The 23,374-nt window shown below is 58.1% G+C and overlaps 2 protein-coding genes across 5 annotated transcripts in view; one reads left to right on the top strand and one right to left on the bottom strand.

Moving 5' to 3' along the window:
* The window catches only part of CDC42BPB (CDC42 binding protein kinase beta), a 130,225-nt gene extending 118,630 nt beyond the window's left edge, over window positions 1-11,595 (top strand). For 2 of the 4 annotated variants that reach the window (XM_009249511.4, XM_002825127.6), the window contains 8 exons: window positions 227-823; window positions 4,204-4,301; window positions 4,398-4,482; window positions 4,581-4,698; window positions 4,799-4,916; window positions 6,105-6,210; window positions 6,342-6,412; window positions 10,154-11,595. In XM_009249511.4, the coding sequence (XP_009247786.2) occupies window positions 227-823; window positions 4,204-4,301; window positions 4,398-4,482; window positions 4,581-4,698; window positions 4,799-4,916; window positions 6,105-6,210; window positions 6,342-6,412; window positions 10,154-10,285 (1,325 nt within the window). In that variant the 3' untranslated portion in view covers window positions 10,286-11,595. Of the gene's footprint in view, window positions 1-226; window positions 824-4,203; window positions 4,302-4,397; window positions 4,483-4,580; window positions 4,699-4,798; window positions 4,917-6,104; window positions 6,211-6,341; window positions 6,413-6,709; window positions 8,105-10,153 lie in introns of those variants that run through there. The other 2 variants (XM_054530917.2, XM_054530916.2) reach the window with 1 other exon arrangement.
* Window positions 11,596-13,142: 1,547 nt separating this feature from the next.
* On the bottom strand, window positions 13,143-22,071 carry AMN (amnion associated transmembrane protein). Its single transcript, XM_054530621.2, has 13 exons — window positions 22,029-22,071; window positions 21,488-21,720; window positions 20,931-21,260; window positions 20,781-20,825; window positions 16,236-16,323; window positions 15,033-15,250; window positions 14,750-14,887; window positions 14,472-14,580; window positions 14,271-14,353; window positions 13,924-14,086; window positions 13,673-13,835; window positions 13,508-13,595; window positions 13,143-13,425 (listed from the first exon to the last, which is right to left on the bottom strand). Exons 1-13 carry the CDS (start codon window positions 22,069-22,071, stop codon window positions 13,321-13,323), a joined length of 1,806 nt encoding a protein of 601 aa, XP_054386596.2. The 3' UTR covers window positions 13,143-13,320.
* Between the last annotated feature and the right edge of the window lie 1,303 nt (window positions 22,072-23,374).

The following is a 23,374-nucleotide window of genomic DNA, read 5'->3' as shown; positions in this document are numbered from 1 at the left end:
CCAAGAGCGCGCTGTGGATGTGTGGGGCAGCTTCTCGGGGGGGCACTCAAGCCGCTGGCTCTGTGGGCAGGGAAGGGGCTCAGGGCTGGGCTCAGGCTGCGCACATAGGAAGGGAGCCCAGGGGAGGGCCACAGAGTGTTCCAGGCAAGTCTTTAGCCAAGGCCGTCAGCCCCTGTGAGCTGCTGGCTGTCCCGTCGGCCTCACGCTCTTGTCCTCCTTGCCACAGTGATCGTCCGTGCCGCTGACTCTAAGAAGGTGCACCAGATCGAGCTTGCGCCCAGGGAGAAGATCGTAATCCTCCTGTGTGGCCGGAACCACCATGTGCACCTCTATCCATGGTCGTCCCTCGATGGAGCGGAAGGCAGTTTTGACATCAAACTTCCGGAAACCAAAGGCTGCCAGCTCATGGCCACGGCCATACTCAAGAGGAACTCTGGCACCTGCCTGTTTGTGGCCGTGAAACGGCTGATCCTTTGCTATGAGATCCAGAGAACGAAGCCATTCCACAGAAAGTTCAATGAGATTGTGGCTCCCGGCAGCGTGCAGTGCCTGGCGGTGCTCAGGGACAGGCTCTGTGTGGGCTACCCTTCTGGGTTCTGCCTGCTGAGCATCCAGGGGGACGGGCAGCCTCTAAACCTGGTAAATCCCAATGACCCCTCGCTTGCGTTCCTCTCACAACAGTCTTTTGATGCCCTTTGTGCTGTGGAGCTCGAAAGCGAGGAGTACCTGCTTTGCTTCAGCCACATGGGACTGTACGTGGACCCGCAAGGCCGGAGGGCACGCGCGCAGGAGCTCATGTGGCCTGCGGCTCCTGTCGCCTGTAGTATGTATATGTTTTCTGTTGCATATCCCTGTTGCTGCTTTTCCCACCGACAGTCAGCATGTGTTCGATTTTGCTTTGGTTTGTCTTCCAGTCCCTTAGTTGAGTAGTCACAGAGCATTGGGAGAGGTGGGCCCCATGACAGCCCGCAGCAGAGAACACGGTTCAGATCCCACGTCTCAGACCAGCAGTAGGCGGGCTCAGCAATCTGTCTCCCTGAGCACATGGGGCCGGTTCTTCCACAGGCCTCAGCAGAAGACCCCATCGGCAGGCATAGGCCCCTGGGCAGAAGGGCTCGGCGAACCGAGAACGGGGCGTGGCATTCATCTCTCATTTAAAAGGCCTTCCTCCTGATAATACGGAAACTTACACAGTAGTAAAGACAAGCTTGAGGTGTTTTGGTGGCCAGAAAATAATTCACCTCTGGTGTCTAAGTTACAGTCCCTCTAGAGACAAGTATTTTCTGAAAGTGGTAGGAGCTGTTTTTCAAACAGTTGGGTCACTTAATTCGCTTAGTTGATGTGACTTTCTCTGTGAATGGTGGCACTGGGGAAAAGTAGGACCAGTGGACACTTCCCGACTGGCCCGCTGTCCAATTGCTTTTAAAACCTTAAACCGGGTGGAGAGCGGTGGCTCACACCTGTAATCCCAGCACTGTGCGAGGCTGAGGCAGGAGGCTCACTTGAGCTCAGAAGTTTAATACCAGCCTCATCTCTACTAAATAACAAAACATGGCTCACACCTGTAATCCCAGCACTTTGGGAGGCCAAGGCGGGCGGATCACGAGGTTAGGAGATCGAGACCATCCTGGCTAATAGGGTGAAACCCCATCTCTACTAAAAATACAAAAAAAGATTAGCCGGGCGTGGTGGCGGGCGCCTGTAGTCCCAGCTACTCAGGAGGCTGAGGCCCAGGACGTGGAGGTTGCAATGAGCCGAGATCGCGCCACTGCACTCTAGCCTGGACAACAGCGAGACTCCATCTTAAACAAACAAACAAACTAGGCAGGCACGGTGTCACATGCCAGTAGTCCCAGCTACTCAGGAGGCTGAGGCAGGAGAATTGCTTGAACCCAGGATGCGGAGGTTGTAGTGAGCCGAGATCGCGCCACTACACTGTAGCATGGGAGACAGAGTGAGACCCTGTCTCTTAAAACGGAAAGGCAGCCTTAAACCTCAGAGTCCCTCTGTTTGATCTATCAGAGTAGCCTGTGCCATCAAATCCACAGATCAAGAGGAGGCCGGGAGGAAGACGAGCCAGGCATATGGGGGTAACGGGGAAAGAGGTGGGGAATTACGTTCTCCCTCAGTTACCTGAAGCTAAACCCCTTTGTCTGCCCCATTGTCAGCCTTGCTGAGACGGCACCATACCCAGGGTGTCGTGGCTAGACACCGGGCCTGTGAGGTGTACAGTCAGCTCCACCCACGGGCTTACTGCAGTGTGTCCCGGCTCCATCCCGATGGCCACACCACAGCAGACGTGTGTGGGCAGTGGGGCCGGGCCATGGGCCTGCGGTGAGGTGCAGGAAGGGGCCAGTCCCACTGCCTCAGCACCCCTTGTCCTGGACTCTTCCCCTCCAACACCCCGTCCTCTTCATAGGCAGCCAGCACAGGGTTTAAAACTACACGGGATTTACATTTTTGCAAAGCGTAACATTGAGGAGGACCCAGGTCACTTAGTGCAGTGTATTTATAATCCTGGCCACATGTGTCTGGCATAGACACCTGAAGTTCCTGGGTTCTCTGCCTTGGTGGGTCTCCTCTCGTGCAGGCACAGTGCAGATGCAGATGAGTTTCAGAGCTGGGCAGAAGTAATTCCATCACCTGTAGGATGCAAAACTGCTCATTCTGCACCCTGTGCTAGCGCCCTGCGTGGGTGGCCTCCCTTGCCCCTCCCTGTCCCTTAGGGCAGGTGTCATTGGCCCTGTTGGAGAGGAGGCAGCTGAAGGCCACAGGGGCCACGTGCTCTGTATCAGTCACGTCACCTCTGTCAGGCCCCAGAGCCCACGTTCTTTTCACTAGAATCTGTTTGACTAGAATCTTTTCACTGGGCATCTGTTTATCACTGAGTCAGCATACTACTTCCTGGTTCCTTGCAAGCGAATCCCCACATACTCGGCAGGCAAGGGCCTTACCAGAAGCCCGTGTGGAGAGAGGTTCCCTGAAGGGCAGTTTCTGGGGCTGCTTTTGACGTGGTTCTCAGAGGCCTCACAGGTGCATCTGAAATGCTCCTTCTGAGACGGTTTGATGACCAGGCCAGTATCTTTTGTCTTTTTTGCAAACCCTGTTTGATTTCCCTTTTTGTATTCAGAAGAAAAGTCCTGATCTTGTAGCCTGTTTGGAATCTATGATAGAAACAGAGCAGAAGGTTTTTAAAATGCATCTTCAGGCAGTGAGGTGTGTCATGATGCAGGATTAACCTTGAACTCTGGAGGCAGAAGAGCCAGGAACGAGCACTGAGCTGGAGCTCTCTTGCTTTTGGGGCTTGCCGCCTCCCAGCTCTGCGTTTCTGCAAGCTGATGGCCAGGAGCCAAGCCACATGGAGGGGCTGTGGGGACAGTGAGCGTGCCACCCACGCAGAGGGACCGAGCAGTGGACGTGCACCGCTCCTCCGTCGTGTGGCACAGCTGTGTCATTGCTCTTCTAAACGTGGAGAAAGCCCCTTAAACTCCAAATGGCCAAAGGCTCCACAGTCCTTGGTCTCACATCCTTGGCGCTTTGGGTGGAGTTGCTTCTGTAAGCCAACAGATGAGCAGGTGAGGAGCACAGCGCGGACCCCAGAGCTCCCTGCAGGACGCCCTTACCCTCGCTTGCATATGCCCTCAGACCAGGCTGCACAGGGGCTTCCCATGCCCCCATAGCACGGGTTCCTAGGGGTCTAGGGTCGTTAGTATGGAGGACAGACAGGCAGGGTTGTTGCCCAGAGGTCAGCAGTGGTTTCTGTGTGGTTTTTAATACCTACCTGGAAACCGGACTTGCCATCTCCTACGGAAGAATTAGCCTCACCATACTGGACAGTCGGCCCCTACCTGAATTTCCAAAGTGTTGAGCCTGAATTAGTAGCTTTCAGGATAATCACATCTCATGAGAGCTAAATGAAAAACCAAACTTTTAAAAGTCACCTTCAATATCTGTACTACAGTATTCAAAATATTAGTTATGGAAGTGATGGTGGAGCATTTAAACATTCGATTGTGTTTGTTTAAACTTTGAAATGAAGATGAATTCCAGAGTGAGAACGTGAAGTCTTTGGTGACGTGAACCAGCTGAGGGCAGTGCTGCCGCCTCTGCACTTGTTCAAGTGCCAAGGCATGGCCTCCGGCCCGAGGGCAGGTGAGTTCCTGAGCCGCTGTGGCTCACCCCGCCCTGCTCCGTCTGCGCTAGGTTGCAGCCCCACCCACGTCACGGTGTACAGCGAGTATGGCGTGGACGTCTTTGATGTGCGCACCATGGAGTGGGTGCAGACCATCGGCCTGCGGAGGGTAAGGCTGTCTCGGCGCCCTCCTGTGCGGGCGGGCTTCTCCCCGTGCAGTCTGTGCGTGGCCGCGCTTACTGTCCTTCCCTGGTTTCCAATCCAGATAAGGCCCCTGAACTCTGAAGGCACCCTCAACCTCCTCAACTGCGAGCCTCCACGCTTGATCTACTTCAAGAGCAAGTTCTCGGGTGAGCCTTCCCCTGCACTGGGAGAGGAGGGAAGGGAAGTCGGAGGGGCGTGTGACCCTGCGGCCGCAGCACCGTCACCGCGCGCTCTGCTTCTGCAGGAGCGGTTCTCAACGTGCCGGACACCTCCGACAACAGCAAGAAGCAGATGCTGCGCACCAGGAGCAAGAGGCGGTTCGTCTTCAAGGTCCCAGAGGAAGAGAGGCTGCAGCAGAGGCGGTAGGAGCGGGGCTCACGGGGCCTGCCGGGCCTCGCTCTAGGGAGGGGCCAAGAGGATTCTTGCATATCCATGAATCTCAAAAGTGTGTCCTTTCCCCAGAGAGATGCTTAGAGACCCAGAATTGAGATCCAAAATGATATCCAACCCAACCAACTTCAACCACGTGGCTCACATGGGCCCAGGCGACGGCATGCAGGTGCTCATGGACCTGCCTCTGGTGCGTGCACGGCCGGGGCGGGGCGGGCAGGGCACCCCATCCCCTCCTCCCCGCTCTGGCAGCCGTGCTGGCTGAGACCGTCCCAAAGGCAGTGCCCGCGAGCCTGGCACTGTGCTCTGCCTGGTGCCTCTGTCACACAAGCCCATCTCCGCTGAAGCTCTGTTCACCAGCACTTTCCCTGTCACGGGGCCTTGTGCGCAGGCCTGGGGCCGCCCTGGGCGGTGATGCTACAGGTACTTGTGAGAGTCCACCACGTTTCGGCCTGTGAGGGCTTCCTAAGGACGTTTGCCATCAGGTGGTGATTTCTCAGTAACATCTTCGTACGAACAGATAGCATACTTTCTCTTTTTTACTTAAGAAGTATGTTTTTGGCCGGGCGTGGTGGCTCACGCCTGTAATCCCAGCACTTTGGGAGGCCGAGGCGGGCGGATCACGAGGTCAGGAGATCGAGACCATCCTGGCTAACATGGTGAAACCCCGTCTCTACTAAAAATACAAAAAGAAATTAGCTGGGTGTGGCAGCGGGTGCCTGTAGTCCCAGCTACTCAGGAGGCTGAGGCAGGAGAATGGTGTGAACCTGGGAGGCGGAACTTGCAGTGAGCCGAGATTGCACCACTGCACTCCAGCCTGGGTGACAGAGCAAGACTCCGTCTCAAAAAAAATTATGTTTTTTTAGGCTGGGTGTGGTGGCTCATGCCTCTTAATTCCAGCACTTTGGGAGGCCACAGCGAGTGGATCACCTGAGGTCAGGAGTTTGAGACGAGCCTGGCCAACATGAAGAAACCCTGTCTCTACTAAATTACAAAAATAAGCTGGGCGTGGTGGCAGGCACCTGTAATCCCACCTACTCAGGAGGCTGAGGCAGGAGAATTGCTTGAACCCAGGAGGCAGAGGTTGCAGTGAGCTGAGATCGTGTCATTGCACTCCAGCCTGGGGGACGGAGCAAGACTCAGTCTCAAACAAACAAAAAAAGTATGCTTTTTACAGGATTTGACCTGGCCTAAAGTTGCTATTGCCAGTTCTTAGTTCCAGACCGTCCAGAGCCCTTGTCCAGTCCAGAGAGCCCTCCTGGCCCCCATTTTGCTCATCAAGGTCACGAGGCCACAGCCGCCGTAGGTTGCACAAACTTTACAGCCGACCCTGCCGGGTGTCAACCAAGCATGCTCATGTGTTGCTATCTCTGCCCAGAGTGCTGCGCCCCCCTCCCAGGAGGAAAGGCCGGGCCCCGCTCCCAGCAACCTGGCTCGCCAGCCTCCATCCAGGAACAAGCCCTACATCTCGTGGCCCTCATCAGGTACAGAAGCAGCGTGGCCCCTGCAGCCCTGGGGGAGGTGGGGGGTAGGGGGTGCTGGAATGGGGAGACCCCAGGCATTTGATTCCGTTCTTGAGTTTCTCCCTAAGAGAAAAGTTTTCCTTGTTCTGTAGGTGGATCGGAGCCTGGCGTGACCGTGCCTCTGAGAAGTATGTCCGATCCAGACCAGGACTTTGACAAAGAGGTGAGACGTGTCCAGGCCCAGTGCTGAGGAAAAGCAGCCCGAAGATCTGGGGCCCTGGGTGGTGTCACAGCCCTTCTGGAGTGCCCCACTTGCAGTGTGAGGGTGACGGGTGCGGGGAGCATGGGTGGCCGTCCCCTCCTCCAGGAGGCCCATGCAGCAGTCTCTTGGTCAGACCCCAAGCTCCTTGGGGAACGCTGACTAGGGACAGGGCAGTCACACTGCCCCACGAGGAATGGAAGCTTTCCCGCCAACCTGCCTCCTTCCTCTGGACTCCCTGTGTTGTTTTATGTATTTCAGTGCGATACATCAGCAGTCTCTTTGGTCTGGGCTCACCTTCCACATTGGTCTGTCTTCTGCCCTTCCCCTGGGATGGCGCTTGGTGTCAAGAGTGTGGGGACCACCTCCAGGACAAGCCCCACTCTGGCTGGCAGCGTTCTTGTGCGCAGCTCAGCCACACTGCTCTGGCCTCAGTTTCCCCTGTGCGGAATGGGGATGAGAATGCAGTCGAGGGAGGTGGGGAGCTGCAGTGCTGAGGGCTGAGGAGTGAGCTGAGGGCTTAGCCCCTGGCGCCATCCTTGGAGGGAGGGAGGGATGCAGGCAGAGGGGCCATGCTCATCTCTCCACCACACATCTCAGCCCCAGCACTGAGATGTTTTAACGTCAGCTGCCAAACGGACAGGCAGATGCCTTGCACATGTTGCTGGTTCTGCCAAGGTCAGCGTCTCTTCCTCTGAAAGTCCTTTGTCTTTTCCGTCCTTTGTCCATCCTACTCTTCCACCCTTTATTCTGCAGGAGGCCCCCAGCCTGTCTTTGTCTGGTGGGACAGTCACATTTTTGTAGCAAGCACTGCTGTTACTTTACAGAATGCTCCTGAGTTTGAGTTTGTCCGCTGTTTCCTGGTCATGAGATTTGAAGTGTCTTAGGCTGTCACATTATACAGAGGACATGGTGTCCCTCTTAGGGTACTGTGTCCTGAGGCAGCCAGTACCTGTCTTCTGCATGACCTTGTTTGTTCTTTTAAATTTAAGTGAAATTCACAAAACAACTATTTTTTTGTTTTCTTTATTTTCGTAATAATACAGAGGCAGGGTCTCACTTTGTTGCCCAGGCTGATCTCCCAACTCCTGGGCTCAAGCTGTCCTCCTACCTCGGCCTCCTAAAGTGCTCAGATCACAGGCGTGAGCCAGCACACCGGGCCCAAAATAACTACTTTAAAGTTACTTTAAAGTTTAAACTACTCAGTGACATTTAGTACATCCACAGAGATGCACAGTCACCACCTCTCTCATTCAGAAACATTTCCACCCTAGCTGGGCGCCACGGTTCACGCCTGTAGTACCAGCTACTAGTGAAGCTGAGGTGGAAGGATCGCCTGAGGAGTTCAAGGCCAGCCTGGGCAGTGTAGTGAAATCTTGTCTCTAAAACATAATAAAAAAGACATTTTCATCATTTCAAAATAAATCCCCGTCCCTCCCTCCCCTCAGCACCTGGGCAGCCAGTAGTTTTCTGTGATTTCGCCGTCCGGACATTCCGTGGAAGTGGAATGCCCGGCCTCTCATATGGAAATGTGTTTTGGCCTTTTGTGCCTAGCTTTCACCTGGCATACTGTTTTGGGGCTCACCCCCGTTGTAGCATGTATCAGTGTTGGTGTTTCTATTGCTAAATAATACTCTCTTGTATGGATAGACCACAGTTTGTTTTCCCATTCTTCCGCTGAGGCACATTTGGGCTGTTTCTGTCCGTCAGCTGTTGTGAGTGGTGCTGCTGTGAACACGTGTGTGCATATATGTGTTTGAGTGCCTGTTTTCACATTCGGGTTTATGCCTGTGAGTGGGATTGCTGGATTTATGTGGTAATTCTATGTTTAACTTTTTGAGGAACCACCAAATTGTTTTCTGCAGCAGTTGTACCATTTTACATTCCACCAGCAATGTGAGGGTTCTCATATCTCCACATCCTCACCAATACTTGTTCTTGTTTTTCTTCTTTTTAATAGTCGTCCTGGTGGCTATGAAGTAGTACCTGATTGTGGTTTTGATTTGCATTCCCTAAAGACTTATGTTGAGCATCTTTTCATATGCTTGTTGGCCATTTCGGTACCTTCTTTAGAAAAATGTCTACTCAAGGCCTTTGCCCATTTTTGAAATGGGTGGTTTGTCCTTTTGTGGCTGGGTTGTAGGAGCTCCTGGCATGTTCTGAATACCAGGCTCTTGTGAGAGATGCGATGTGCAGATGTCTTCTCTTGTTCTATGGGTTGTCATCATTTATATTTTAATGTCTTTTTTTTTTTTTTTTTTTTGAGACAGAGTCTCGCTCTGTTGCCTAGGCTGGAGTGCAGTGGCACGATCTTGGCTCACTGCAACCTTTGTTTCCTAGGTTCAAGTGATTCTCATGCCTCAGCCTCCCAAGTAGCTGGGACTACAGGTGCCTGCCACCATATCTGGCTGATTTTTGTATTTTTAGTAGAGGCAGGGTTTCACCATGTTGGCCAGCCTGGTCTCAAACTCCTGACCTCAAATGATCTGCCCACCTTGGCCTCCCAAAGTGCTGGGATTACAGGTGTGAGCCACTGTACCCGGCCTAGTACAGCCATCTTAACAATATTTTTACTCCACGAACATGAGATGTGTTCCATTTATTTAAGCTATTTTTTCAGCAATGTTTTGTAATTTATAGTGTACAAATTTTTCCCTTCTCTGGTTAAACTATTCCTAGCTGTTCTTTTGGATGCTGTTGTAAATTGAATTTTTTTTTTTTTCAGTTTCCTTTTCAGTGTGTTCATTTCTGGTGTATAGAAATACAACTGATTTGTGTGTGTTGATTTTATACCCTGTAACTTTGCTGAATTTATTAGTTTTTTGTGGATTCTTTTCTTTGGGATTTTCTATGTGTATAATCATGTCATCTGCAAACAGAGATAGCTTTACTTCCTTTCTAACTTGGAATCCTTTTTATTTTTCTTCCCTGATTGCTCTGGCTAGAACCTCTAGTCCCATGTTGAATAGCAGTGATGAAAGCAGGCATCCTTGTCTTGTTGCTGATCTTTTTTTTTTTTTTTTTTTTTTTTTGAGACGGAGTCTCACTCTACATGTAGCCCAGGCTGGAATGCAGTGATGCAATCTCGGCTCACTGCAAGCTCCGCCTCCTGGGTTCACGCCTGTGGCTGGGACTACAGGTGCCTGCCACCACACCACGCCCGGCTAATTTTTTTTGTATTTTTAGTACAGACAGGGTTTCACCGTGTTAGGATGGTCTCGATCTCCTGACCTCGTGATCTGCCTGCCTTGGCCTCCCAAAGTGCTGGGATTACAGGCATAAGCCACCACACCCGGCCTGATTTTTGTATTTTCAGTAGAGATGAGGTTTTACCATGTTGGCCAGGCTGGTCTCAAACTCCTGACCTCAAGTGCGATCCACCCACCTTGGCCTCCCAAAGTGCTGGGATTACAGGCGGGAGCCACGGGGTCCGGCCCCATCTGATTTCTTCACTACAGAGTTGCTGTCTTTTGTAATGATAATTACCATGTTATTTTTGAGTGGGGTTAGACATCAATTTGTGACTCTCACCAGCAAGCCTAAGGCCCCCACGAATCGCTGGTGTAGAGCGTGTGTTTTCATAACACGAAAGGAGAAGAGCAGTTGCGACAGTTGTCCCTGAGCAAACATTTGCATCCAGCTGGGCACGCGTGCCTCCCCAGGCTAGGGCAGCGGGTGCTCACCCTGCGCTCTTCCTGTTCACAGCCTGATTCGGACTCCACCAAACACTCAACTCCATCGAATAGCTCCAACCCCAGCGGCCCACCGAGCCCCAACTCCCCCCACAGGAGCCAGCTCCCCCTCGAAGGCCTGGAGCAGCCGGCCTGTGACACCTGAAGCCGCCAGCTCGTCACAGGGGCCAGGGAGCTGGGGATGGCCTCCAGCGTCAGTGCCAAGACTGAGCGGGCCCTCCAGTGTTGTCCAAGGAAATGTAGAATCACTTTGTAGATATGGAGATGAAGAAGACAAATCTTTATTATAATATTGATCAGTTTTATGCCGCATTGTTCGTGGCAGTAGACCACATCTGTTCGTCTGCACAGCTGTGAGGCGACACTGTTCCGTCTGCAATGAAGGACCCCCATACAGCCTGTCTCCCACCCCTGACAACCCGAGAAGGCATATGGGGCCCTGCCAACGCCACTTCCTCAGCAGAAACCCGTCATGACGTGGCTGCTTCGGAAGCAGACATCTGGGGACACAGCCTCAGTACCCAGTCTTTTCCCTAGTTCCTGAAACTTTCCTAGGACCTTAGGAGAATAGTAGGAGGTCGTATAGCATTCCCAGTGTCACTAGAATTTTGAAGACAGGAAAGTGGAGGTTAGTTTGTGGCCTTTTTTTCATTTAGCCATTGCATAGTCAGCTGCAGAGGTCCTGCTGACCACCTAGTCATGGACAGAGACCCGGGACCAGTGACACCCTGCGTCCCTGTGTGCGTTAAGTTCATTCTGGGTCGCAGCCATGAAGTGTCACCAGTATCTACTGTGAAGTCAGCTGTGCTCTCTGCTTTCTACTCGCTTCCACGGCTTCCGCCTCCTGCCATAAAACCAGCGAGTGTCGTGGTGCAGGCAGGCCCTGTGGCCTGCTGGGCTGAGAGAAGTCAGAGCCCCAGGGCGCCACGAAGCAGCCACTGGGATACCCCACCCCACCCCACCAGTCTTGCCCCCGCATGGAGCCCCCGTGATTAGTAGCCCGTATGATCACGTAGACCCACCCAACACACTCCTGCACACTGGCCCCGGCCCACGGCGCAGCGATCCCCTGCGCGTGGATTTCACCTCACCCTTCTTTGTACCAGATGTTGAGTGACCAGCTCTGTGGCCCTGTGTCGTCAGAGGCTTGTGATTAACTGTGGCGGCAGACACAGCTTGTCCACAGCTTGGGCCAGGCTTCCCCTGTCCTCCCACCAGTCGGCTGCTTGGCAAGGCTGTTCAGGACGTGCACTTCCCCAAGTCAGCACTGAGTGGCCCAGCAGCGCCTAGCCCTGCCACCCCACTGCCCTCCTGGGCCTTCTGCTGGATGGGCACCTGGGGGGTTCTGGTTTTTACTTTTTTAATGTAAGTCTGAGTCTTTGTAATTATTGAATCGTGAGAACATTTTTGAACAATTTACCTGTCAATAAAGCAGAAGACGGCAGTTTTAAAGTTCCCAGTGGTCCGTCTGGATGTGGTAGCATGTCACCCGTGTCTGGGCCCCAGAAGTGTCTGAGCTCCAAAAGGCAGTGAAGGAGCCACCTTGCCAGCGGAAGCTATTCGCCAGCGGAAGCTATTCGCCAGCGGAAGCTATTCTGGGTAACTCTCGGAGGTCACACAAAAGGCTGCTGTTGGGGTGTTCAGCCCAAGCAGAGGGCATCCTTGGGGCAGGAGTGAAGGGTGGAGGAGGGCAGCGTGCCTGTGAGACCCAGCCAGGCAGTGCCAGGGCCCCAGGAGGGAGCTGCCCTGGAGGGTCTGCCTGTCCACACCCATACACGCTAACCCCGCCAGCAGCCCCAAGGGACAGGATGGGGCAGGCCAGAGGCCCCAGGAAGAGGCAGGAGCTCTCGGGGAGGCCTGGGCCAGGGTGAGTGGTGCCTGGTTGAGGGAATGCTCGGAGTCAGTTTCCTGAGTTATGCAGGGAGTTGGCTTCTATTTGCCACTCACTGAGACCTAGTTGTCCTTGGTAAGACAAGGGCAGTGACGGCCCCTGCAGAAGAGTGCGGACCTGGGAGAAGACTGCAAGCCAGGGCAGGCAGCCCAGCACCCAGCGGGGACACTTGGGACCTTGCGCTCTGTGCCAGGCAGCATGGCCTGGGCTGCTGTTGCAGCAAGCGGCTCCCCTGGAAGCCCAGAGCATCTCTCCTTCCACACCCCACACCAGGGGCAGGTCCCTGCCAGCACAGTCGCATCTGTGACGGGTGAGCAGTGGCTGGCAGGTGGTGTCCAGTCAGCTCAGGCTTGCTCTCCAGTTTGCACCTGACACTAAATACCGTGGCAAAAAAGTGCCTGTGGGAGTGTCGGCCACTTTTAAAAATGCTAGATGGTAGCTGTTGGAGCACATACGTGAACTGTGGCGGTCACTCAACGGGACACTGCACAACACCGAGAGTGACTCATTCCAACCACAACACAGACGCGCCTCGAAGCACGGGGCCCTGATCTGGGTTACAGCATGCGTCCTGGCAACTAAGCTGGGCCCCTGGGCAGAAGATTACAAGTGGGGGCCAGGCCATGACTGGGGATGCCGGTGACATCTCCAGCCCCAGATACTGGTTTCACAGAAGTGGTCACTGCCACAGTTGCAGCTGCACACACACGGCCGGGCCCTTGTCTCTGTCAGTGCAGTGGCGCACGCTTGCACGTGGGTGACCCCATATGATCTGCCTTCGCACCCAGCAGCTTGGTGCCAGGAGGGATGCCCACCCCTTTTCCGTCTGCCCCACCAGGCACGGCCTTTGGCTCCCTCCACCCCTTGCCTCTCTCCCACCCCTCCCTGCAGCTCCTCACCGTCCCCACCGGAAGGCGGGAGAAGCCCCACTCCTAGTTCTGGGTTCAACTTCACAGATCTCAGCCTCTGGCCGCCCAGGTGACGACCAGCGCTGCCTCCAGCAGTAGCCAGCTAGACCCCTCCCATGTCCCCCAGTGCGACTGGGGCACAAGGCTGGGCTCCCAGTCCTCATGGGCGGGGCCGGAGGCGGCATATCCAGGCTGACAGCAGGTGCAGGAAACACCTTTATTGAGTAAGGCCACCCTGTCCTTGGCCCCCGGAGGAGGAGGGAAGGAAGGGGAGGTTTGGGGGCTGGACGAGGAGGTGGCTAGCCCCCAGGTCGACTGGGGTCAGGGAGGTTCTGGGGCCAGAGGGGGTGGAGAGCCCAAGGTCGACGGTCAGGAAGCCGCTCAGGCCTCGGCCTCGGCCCCGGCGAACAGAGGGTTGACGAAGTAACTGTGGCTGGTGCTGTCTACGGCCGCCTTCGGAACCAGGCTGAGCGGCCGCGGCAGGGGCTGTGGGGTGACAGGGTCAGGCGGCGTTCGGCGCCGAGTCCCGGCCCCGAGGAGGCCCTGGTCCCCCCTCCAGTCCTCTCACCAGCTCCTCGGAGGCCTTCACGTCGAACACCGGGTTGTGGAAGCCAAGGGGCGCTCCAGCCGGGGCCGCCTCCTCGTGCCGCCTCCACCTGAGGGCGTAGCGGGGACGCAGCGTGAGCCCCTCGGAGCAACCCCCAGCCCCACCTCCGCCCCCCGCCCCGCGTACCTGAGCCTCCCCGCGCGGCGCAGCAGCGGCGGCGCCACCAGCAGGACCAGCAGCGCCAGCAGCAGCGCAGCCGCCACGCCGCCCGCCAGCCCAGCCGCGGAGCTGCCCCAGACGTGTGCGCCCGACTCCCGCATGGTCGCTTCCAGGACGCCGAGGGCCTCGCCTGCGACGGAGGGGCCGGCTCAGTCTTCTCCGCGGCGGGGCGAGGCGCGGCGGGGCGGGGCGGGGCGGGACGGGGCGGGCGCGGTTACCGTTCTCGGCGACGTCCGCCAGGAGGGCCCGGGCCAGCCGCCCCGCGCCGCCCGTCTCGGGCCCGGTCTCCACCAGCACCACCTGGATCTCCGTATCGGCCTCGCGGAGCCGGGACGAGCGTGGCACCTTGGACACGGCCACCTGCAGCCCCTGGTACTGAGGCTGGGGAGGGGGACGGGATTGGTTTGACTCAGCCCCCCGTCCTCCCCGAGCCTATGGGGACGCTAAGGGCAGAGGCAGATAGTGGGCAGGTAGGCAGCCGCAGGGGCCCTGCAGAAGGGGCGTCCTAGGCGGAGGCGGTAGGGCTGGGGTCGGGACGACTCAGCTGCCCGCGCGGCCCCATTACCAGGCCCAGGAAGGTGTCCAGTATCCGCGCCCGGTACCTCTCCAGGTCAAATGCGGGGCCGTGGGTCAGCAACACAACGGCTCCTGCGGCGGGAGGGCAGGGGTCAGCGCCGTGGATCTGGGCCCGGCAGGAAACTGAGGCGGGGGGCGAACCAGTTACTCCAGGCCTTCCCAGCAAGCAGGGCCCGGCCGGGGCGCTCACCACAGAGGTCACAGCACTGCCCCTGGGGCCGGAGGGCGCTGTGGCAGGCGGCCTGGGGGCAGCGGCCGCCCAGGGGCTGGAGCAGGGCCGCGCAGATCCACGGCTGCGCCTGGTGCGAGGGGCGGTGGTCAGCGCGGAGGGCCAGAGCGGACCGCAGCGAGAAGGGCGGTGCGTCCGAGAGGCAAGCCGGCGAGAGACCGTGGGAGCGCGGCGGCCCTGTTCCGGGCACAGTCCCGACCCTCACGCGTCCCCCGAGACTCCACTGCGGCCTCGCTCACCTCCGCGTTGCCGCAGACGCAGCCCGACGGGTCCGCGCAGTCCTCGGGGCCCACGCTCAGCGCGCCCGGCCCGTGGAAGCGTAGGCGGCCCGCGCGGGACGCCAGGAAAGCAGCCAGGTCCTCGTCGCGCGTGAACGTCTGCGGGCAGCCAGGTCCCCACCGGAGCCAGCCCGAGGAAGAGACATCATATGAGTGCTCAGACCCAACGTGTGCAGACCAGGAGGGGCGGGGGCGGGCCGAGGTGGGGAGAGGGGACCCGAGCCTCCCGCCCCTCAGTGCTCACCCGGCCCAGAGCCGAGATGCTGCGGACACGCACGGGGCTAGCGCCAGGGCCGAGCCCCACGCGGAAGGAGGCACTAGGCGGAAAGAAGACGTCGTCGTGGCGGCAGGGCACGCGCTCGGCGTCCACGAAGAAGAGGCCAGGTGCCTCGTCCCCAGAGCGCCACAGGTGCGGGTCATGCCAGGAGAAGCGGTCAGAGTCGCGGAAGACCGCAGGTTCGCCTGAGCAGGGGCACATCCCTGAGCTCCACGGAACAAGCCCCGCACCACACCACGCCACGCCTCTGAGAACGACCTCCCAAGCCCCGCTTCGGGACACTTCCACCACTCCCTAAACCCCGTCCCCGGAGGCGCCCTTCCTCCAGTCCTTGCTCCCTCCAGTCCTCGCTCCCTCCAGTCCTCGCTCCCTCCAGTCCTCGCCCCCTCGACTCGCCTTCCGTCCGGGCCAGCCCCCGGACGCGCCTTCCCTCCAGTCCCCGCCCTCGGACACGCCTTCCCTCCAGTCCCCGCCCCGGACACGGCTTCCCTCCAGTCCCCGCCCCGGACACGCCTTCCCTCCAGTCCCCGCCCCTAGGCGCGCCTTCCCTCCAGTCCCCGCCCCCGGACACGCCTTCCCTCCAGTCCCCGCCCCCGGACGCGCCTTCCCTCCAGTCCCCGCCCCGGACACGGCTTTCCTCCAGTCCCCGCCCCCGGACACGCCTTCCCTCCAGTCCCCGCCCCCGGACACGCCTTCCCTCCAGTCCCCGCCCCGGACACGGCTTTCCTCCAGTCCCCGCCCCCGGACACGCCTTCCCTCCAGTCCCCGCCCCGGACACGCCTTCCCTCCAGTCCCCGCCCCCGGACGCGCCTTCCCTCCAGTCCCCGCCCCGGACACGCCTTCCCTCCAGTCCCCGCCCCGGACACGCCTTCCCTCCAGTCCCCGCCCCCGGACGCACCTTCCCTCCAGTCCCCGCCCCGGACACGGCTTTCCTCCAGTCCCCGCCCCCGGACACGCCTTCCCTCCAGTCCCCGCCCCGGACACGCCTTCCCTCCAGTCCCCGCCCCCGGACGCGCCTTCCCTCCAGTCCCCGCCCCCGGACGCGCCTTCCCTCCAGTCACCGCCCCTGGGCTCGCCTTCCCTCAGGTCCCCGCCCTTGACACGCCCTCCCTCCAATTTGCGCCCCTGAATACGCCCTTCCAGAGCCCCGCCCCTGCCCGACAACCTCACCCCTGCCACAATCCAGGTGCGAGCCCACGTCTGAGACGCCGAATCCGGCTCCTGAAGCCAGGACGAGTTCCCCATCCAGCGGCAGGAGCTGCAAGAGGCATGGGCTGAGGCGGGCCACGCGGGGGTCCGGGCCTGCTCCGCGCCCACCCCGCCCCTAGTCCCCTGGGACGAGAAGCGAGACCCTGTGCACGGAAGGAGCCCGAGCAAGCTCAGGCCCGGGGTCCTCGGCCTGGCTGAGGCTGGCAGAGGAAGCGGATCTGGCCTGGGAAAGATGGGGCCGCGTGTGCAAGGCCCCGAGGCGGGCACAGCCCAGTGTCCTGTCCCTGAGCTGGAGGTCTCACAGGCCAGGGGCAGAGCCCGAGCCGGGGAGCGAGACGGAGCCGTGGGGAGTCTGGGGCAGAGGTGACTCTGGCCAGGGCCTGTCGCCTCCCCCATAGCCCCTTGAGAACGTGCACAGGCCCAGGGCTCCCAGGTTCCAGGAACTAAAGTTTCAAAAGCTGCCCGGCCCCTGGGGAGTCAGGCTGCGCTGTTGGTGTGTGAGGGAGGGAGGGAAGAAAGGAGGGAGGGAGAGGCTGCATCTGGGGGCCAGGGGTGCAGGAGGCAGGGAGTGTAGCGGGGCGGTGGAGTTGTTGCCCCTGCTGTTTCCTGGGCCTGGGCTGGGCCGTGCAGCTCCCTCACCACAGAAGTGGGGCCACAGCCCAGGTCTCGGGTGTCAGCAGAAATATGGGGGGTCTGACCGGCCGCCCCTCACTCCCCCTCTCCTCCAAGTGCCAGGACCTTGGCCTCCTGCCTTCTTGCCTCTGCACTTCTCCCTCAGGGGCTGAGGGTGAGCGCTGGGCCAGGGCAACCCTTGCTGCCAGTTTATGAGGGGCTCAGCACAGCAGGGCGTGCCCACCCAAGGCAGGACCCACTCTTCGGCCCTTCCAGGAGCACTGCACCTGAGCAAGAGGCCAACACCCCCAGCGACGTGAGGTCACACTTCAGTTCCGTGCACACCTGAGGGTGTGGCACTGCCAGCAGGGCAAGTCCACCCACAGATGCAGAGGTGGAGCCATAGGGACGGAATGTGTCATAGCTCAAAGCGCCTCAGGAACCGGGGGGGGGGGGGGTTCCCAGGAGGAAGCATACCAAGAACACCGTTTTTTAAAGAACGAAGGGGAAAAATATAAACGTAACATAATAGTTGAACAGACGAGCACAGTAGGTAAGGCCAGGAGTTTGAGATCAGCCTGGTGAGAAATATAGTGAGACTCCATCTCTACAAAAAATTTAAAAACAAAAAGAGGATGTAATTTTTAAATATAGGGCAACATTTATAATAGAAACCAAACCTAAGGCCAGGAGCGGTGGCTCATGCCTGTAATCCCAACACTTTGGAAGGCCGAAGTGGGCATATCACTTGAGCCCAGGAGTTCGAGACCAACCTGGCCAACGTAGTGAGACCCCCCCCCATCTCTACAAAAACTACAAAAATTAGCCAGGCGTGGTGGCACAAGCCTGTAGTCCCAGCTACTTGGGAGGCTGAGGTGGGAGGATTGTATGAGCTCAGGGAGGTCAAGGCTGCAGTGAGCCGTGATTGCACCACTGCACTCCAGCCTGGGCAACAGAGTGAGACCCTGTCTCAAAAAACCAAACTTAACAAAGTATTGATGAATTAACCAATACAATGTAAGACCTCTACAGGGAACACTTTAAGATGCTAAAGAGGACATGGATGACCTGAAATATTTGGAGAGGCCATCCATGCTCTTGAATGGATGGCTTGACAGTATAAGGCTGTTATTTGTCCCAATCAAAATTCCTGTAGTCTCAGCTACTTGGGAAGCTGAGGCAGGAGAATCACTTGAACCCTGGAGGCAGAGGTTGCAGTGAGCTGAGCTCACACCACTGCACTCCAGCCTGGGCGGCAGAGCAAGACTCCATCTCAAAAAAAAAAAAAAATCCAGGGTTTTTTTTGGTGGTGGTGGTGGTAGTTGGTACCTGGCAAACCTACTCTACAATTTATCTGTAACAATGAGATCCACAAAGAACCTTGGAGCAGGAGTGAAGGGGATGGATATTAAGCCATCCTGCAGAGCCACAGCGCGGATAGTGTAGGGTCGGCAAAGCAGCCTGTGGACTTGAAGACAGGGCTCAGAGAGACCCACAACGCCCAGGCACACAATGGATTCCAGCAATGCTGGAACAAAAGGGCAAGGCGGGGGACGTTGGAAGCTGGACTCACTCTAAGGAGAGAAACAGAGCAGGAGCCCTCGCTGGTGCACGTGCCCCATAGGTACACAGTCGATTACCATTGTGACTGAGGAGCAGACGCGATTCTCAAACGAAACACAAAAAACACGGTTCTAAGGTAAAGCGTTTTGCATTAGGTCGATTAAAATGAGGGTTTCTGTTCAGCACAGGACACTGCATGCAAGTCCACAGTGAGCAGACTTGCAAAGCCTCCAGCCAAGGCAGGGGGATGGGTGGAAGACAGGAGACTCCCCCAACAAGAAAGCAGGCAAAAGGTAGAAATGGGAGGAAGAGCAAAGAAAAGGAAAATCGCAGGGAGGGATGCTCCCAACCAGAGAATTACAAAGTAAGGCACTGATGTGCACGGCCTGTTACTCGGGCACCACCTAGGCAGATGGACGAAGCTGGAAGCCAGGGGTGTGGAGGGCAACATAGCCGACGCGGGCAGAGGATGGGGGTGCTTGGGCGGCTCTGGGTGAATTCGGCCTCTGCAGGCTAGGACCCCGGGGCCACTGTCCCCTGCCCCTGTGCTGTTCCCACCAGCCAATGGGTGATCAATGAATGAATTATTGAATAGATGAATGAATGAATGGAGTGTTGCCTCCTTTCAGAGCCCAAGTGCTTCCAAAGGAGATCATGAAAGTAAGGAGACTGGCAGGGGAGGGGAGTAGGGGGAAATCCATGCCCCGGAACCCCCACTCCAGCCTGACTCCTCTGCCCACAGGTCCCCCATCAGCTCCCAGTGCCCCCCTCACTCGGGCTGCCTGGTTGCCAAGGTTATGCGTGGGTTCCGGGGGCCAGGCCACAAGGGGCAACCGCCTCCCTCTCCCTGCCCTCCTCCCGTTTCCCGGGCAGGAGCGTCGCTGTCTTGCTGTGGGTGCCTTCCCCAGTGCCTGGCAGCTTTTGGGTTAAGGCAGCTTTAGAAAACCTGAAGGAATGAACCAAGCGGCCCTGGGGTGGAAATGAGGCCCGTGGTCCCTGACCCTGCATGGGGCAGGAGTGGGTCAGGCCAAGCCCATTGAGCCATCCTCACCACCCGCACACGCAGGGGCCCCAGGCCTGGACCCCACATCCGGAGCCGACACCCCGACCCAGCTCACCAGTGACCCTCACTCAGGAGTGACTGAGCTGGCAGGTGTGCAGGTGACAGGATGAGGACGCAGCCCAGGAGTGGCTGTGAAGGGGCTGGAAGGAAGCTTTTGCCCAGAGGCTTGGCCTGCAAGCCCCACAGTCACCCTGGAAGCTGGTGGGCTGCCACTGCAATGCGACAGTGGCCACGGAGGATACTCAGCTGAGTGGGTGGGCTGTGTGCCAGTGAAGCTGTATTTACTGTCGCTGAGGTGTGAATGTCATAGATTTTTCAAGTGCCACAAAAGATTGTTGTTTTTTTCCCCAGCGATTACAAAGTGTAAAAACCGTTCCTTGCTCCAGCCGTAGGGGCTGCATTTGGCCTGTAGTTCTCTGAACTCCACCTTAAACAAGGAAATTCCCTTCTTTGGGGCCTTATCAGAGCCTTTAATACGTGATGAAGCTCCAGGCAAGTGCAGGCTGCAGCATTTCCCAAACTTACCTGCTCATGTAACCCGCTTTCCTCCCAGTTCCCATCATTTTCTTGGAGTGTTGTGTGAAGCAGTTTGAGAAAAAGGTCCCCTAAGGCAGCAGTCCTCAACCTTTTTGGCACCAGGGACCAGTTTTGTGGAAGACAGTTCTTCCATGGACTGATGGGGGTGGGGAAGGTTTCAGGATTAAGTTGTCCCATCTCAGATGTCAGGTACTTAAGGAGTGAACACCCACCCAGGTCCCTCGCTGGCGCAGTGACGATAGGGGTCCCTAGGATAATCTGATCTGATCTGAAGGGAGGCAGAGCGCAGGCAGGAGTGGGCTCACCTCTTCCTGGGCGGCCGCTTCCTAACAGGCCAGGGACCCAGATGGTGGGTAGAGGGGGGTGTTGGGCACCCTTTCCGTAGTGTTCTAAAGGTGGAGCTTTAGGCACCAGGACAAGGCAAGGCTTTGGGGGAAGGGCGTGGAGCAGGTGCTTCCTGGGAAGACCACCCACTGCTGGGCATCAGAAGGGCTGTGGGGACAGGGGCGCCTCCCACCCCTCCAAGGGCACAGCCTGGCTGGGACCATGGGACCAAGCTCCCCTAGGTTCCCCCCCACTCCCTGCCTCCTAGAATATTCTCCAGAGGCCAAGTCCCAGTCCTGCAGCGCCTCCATGCCGGTGGGGTCCGCCCTCAAGGCACAGCAGTCCCTGAAGGAGCTTCAGAGACTCTGTGAACCCCCAGCCCGATGGCAGCAGCAGCCCCGCCTTACCATGTCTGAGACGGCGTGACCTTCTCGCACCAGGACTGACACCATCTGCAGGAAGAAGCTGCCTCAGCTGAGCGGGGAGCAGCCCCCACCCGGGCCACGCGGTCTCAGGGGTCCAGGCCCATCACCGACCCCGCCAGTGCTCCCAGGCACCTTGTCCGCCGGGAACTCAACGGCGCCGCCGGCGCACGGGGTGCGGTTCTGGCTCCAGTTGGCTGCGACGTCGAAGTCCGTGTTGGGGACCCAGAGTTTGGAGGCCGCCTGGGTCAGTGCTGGAGAGGAGGCGACTGAGTGCCCGCCGTTCTCGCCGGGATGCTCCCTCTCAGGGAAGGCCACCCACCCAGAGAGGTGCGGAAGGTCCGCGCGGATCACCCGGAACGCATAGGAACCGCATCCCCGGGGGCCCAGACCCAGGCCCTGGTCCCTCCCGGCCAGATTGTGGGCGCCCTGCCCGGGTGCTCTCCAACGGACTTGTACTGTTACCTGCAGAGCCCGCTCAAACCTGCCCTACAGGACGCCCGCCTAGATCGCCTCCCGGCACTGCCCCCAGTTTGCCTGGCGCTGGAGCAGAGGACAGCGTTGTTAAGGACAGTGACACCCGGGGCATGGAGGAGGATGGGGCAGCGCAGACCTCTTCCTCGGCCTTGGAATCAGGAAGGCTTCCCGGAGGAGTCCTACCTGGGCCGGGAAGAGCTGCGACAGAGCGCAACCCAGTATGAGACGTAATAAGGGGCTGGGGGCGGCAGGACCAGGTCAGGCCGGCCCTGAATGTGGTGGGTGGGGTTGTCCTGAGGGAGCCGCGAGGGGTTTAGGGAAGGGGGCGCCAGGGACTCGCGCCGGCCTGGTGTGAAGGCGGAGGAGGGCTCAGTGCTCCCTTGGGGACCGGGAAACTGAGGCAGTCTGCCAAGCCCCGCAGGCGCACACTCGCTGCTCTCGGCAGGTTCTGGGGACCGCGCCCATTTCGCAGTCGGAAAAACCGCGAGGGCAGGAGCCGCCGGAGGCCGGGGCTGGCCGAGGTTCCCGGACCCCCTCCTCTCCTCTCCCGCACCGCCCGATGCACTGGCCGCGCACTCCCGGGCTGCGCACTCGCCAGACGAGGGAGGCAAGGCCGAGTTTCACGCCCCCAACCCTCCAAAGCCCTCGCTGCCCACTCCTCGGAAGATCTTCACCCTCCAGATCTAGAGGGACCCCGGCCCTGGATCCTGACAGACAGCTGCCGTCCTGGCCCGCACCGGTGTGGCCCCGGCTCACCGCAGAGCTGCAGCCACAGCAGGACCCGGCCCAGGGCGCCCATCTCGCCTCTGCTCCTTGCGCCGACCAGGAGACTTTGCCCCCTGGACCCACGTGACCAGGCAGGTCGGGTGGGGGCACCGGGGTCCGTTACACATTTACCTCCAGACCCGCCCAGGGCCGACTCTTCAGGCCCCTGAGAGGCACCTTCTCAGCCTCTCCTTACCCGCCCCTTCAGGGCCTGGACACCTTAGGTTCTCGGGAAGAAGGGCAAAGAAGAAGGGCTTGGCGAGACTGACCTACCCTGTAAAATGGGTGTCTTGCCGGGAGGGGGAATAAACGACCTTTGAATTCACCCCTTTCTCTGTCCTGTGTGCTGCTAGGGCTGAGCTAGTCTGCTCACCATTGGAACTGGGTGTCCACTTCTCCACGCAGTGCCCCTCTCCCATGGGTTGTGGATGGTGGTTGGATGATAGGAGGAAGATACTGGATGGAACACGGTATGTGGATGGTATAGGAGGGTGGATTGTGGATGGTGGTGAAGAGTAATGATGGTGAGTAGGGGACAGCTGTTGGACAGCAACATTGATGGTGCACAGCATATGGACGCATGGCGGGTGAATGGTTAATGGTTGACAAGGGGTGGATGGTGAGTGATAGAGGGTGGATGGGTGATGAATGGATGGATGAGGATGGTGAGTGAAAAATGAATGAATGGCCGGGCGTGGTGGCTCATGCCTGTAATCCCAGCACTTTGGGAGGCTGAGGCAGGCAGATCACGAGGTCAGGAGATCAAGACCGTACTGGCTAATGCGGTGAAACCCCGTCTATACTAAAAAAATACAAAAAAATTAGCCGGGCATGGTAGCAGGCGCCTGTAGTTCCAGCTACGTGGTGGGCTGAGGCAGGAGAATGGAGTGAACCCGGGAGGTGGAGCTTGCAGTGAGACGAGATCGCGCCGCTGCACTCCAGCCTGGGCGACAGAGCAAGACTCCATCTCAAAAAAAAAAAAGAAAAATGAATGGATGGTAATCAGGGAATGGTGGATGGAGAATGGCATAAATGGATACATGGCCGACAGATCATAAAGAGTGGGTGTTGGCCGGGCACGGTGGCTCATGCCTGTAACCCCAGCACTTTGGGAGGCCAAGGCGGGCAGATCACCTGAGGTCGGGAGTTCGAGACCAGCCTGACCAACATGGAGAAACCCCATCTCTACTAAAAATACAAAATTAGATAGGCATGGTGGCACATGCCTGTAATCCCAGCTACTCGGGAGGCTAAGGCAGGAGAATCGCTTGAACTCGGAAGGCAGAGGTTGTGGTGAGCGGAGATCGCACCATTGCACTCCAGCCTGGGCAACAAGA

Source organism: Pongo abelii, chromosome 15 (genome assembly GCF_028885655.2).
Source record: "Pongo abelii isolate AG06213 chromosome 15, NHGRI_mPonAbe1-v2.0_pri, whole genome shotgun sequence".
Classification (NCBI taxonomy): Eukaryota; Metazoa; Chordata; class Mammalia; order Primates; family Hominidae; genus Pongo; species Pongo abelii.
Note: the sequence above shows the minus strand (reverse complement) of the source record. Positions and strands in the feature narration are given on the sequence as shown.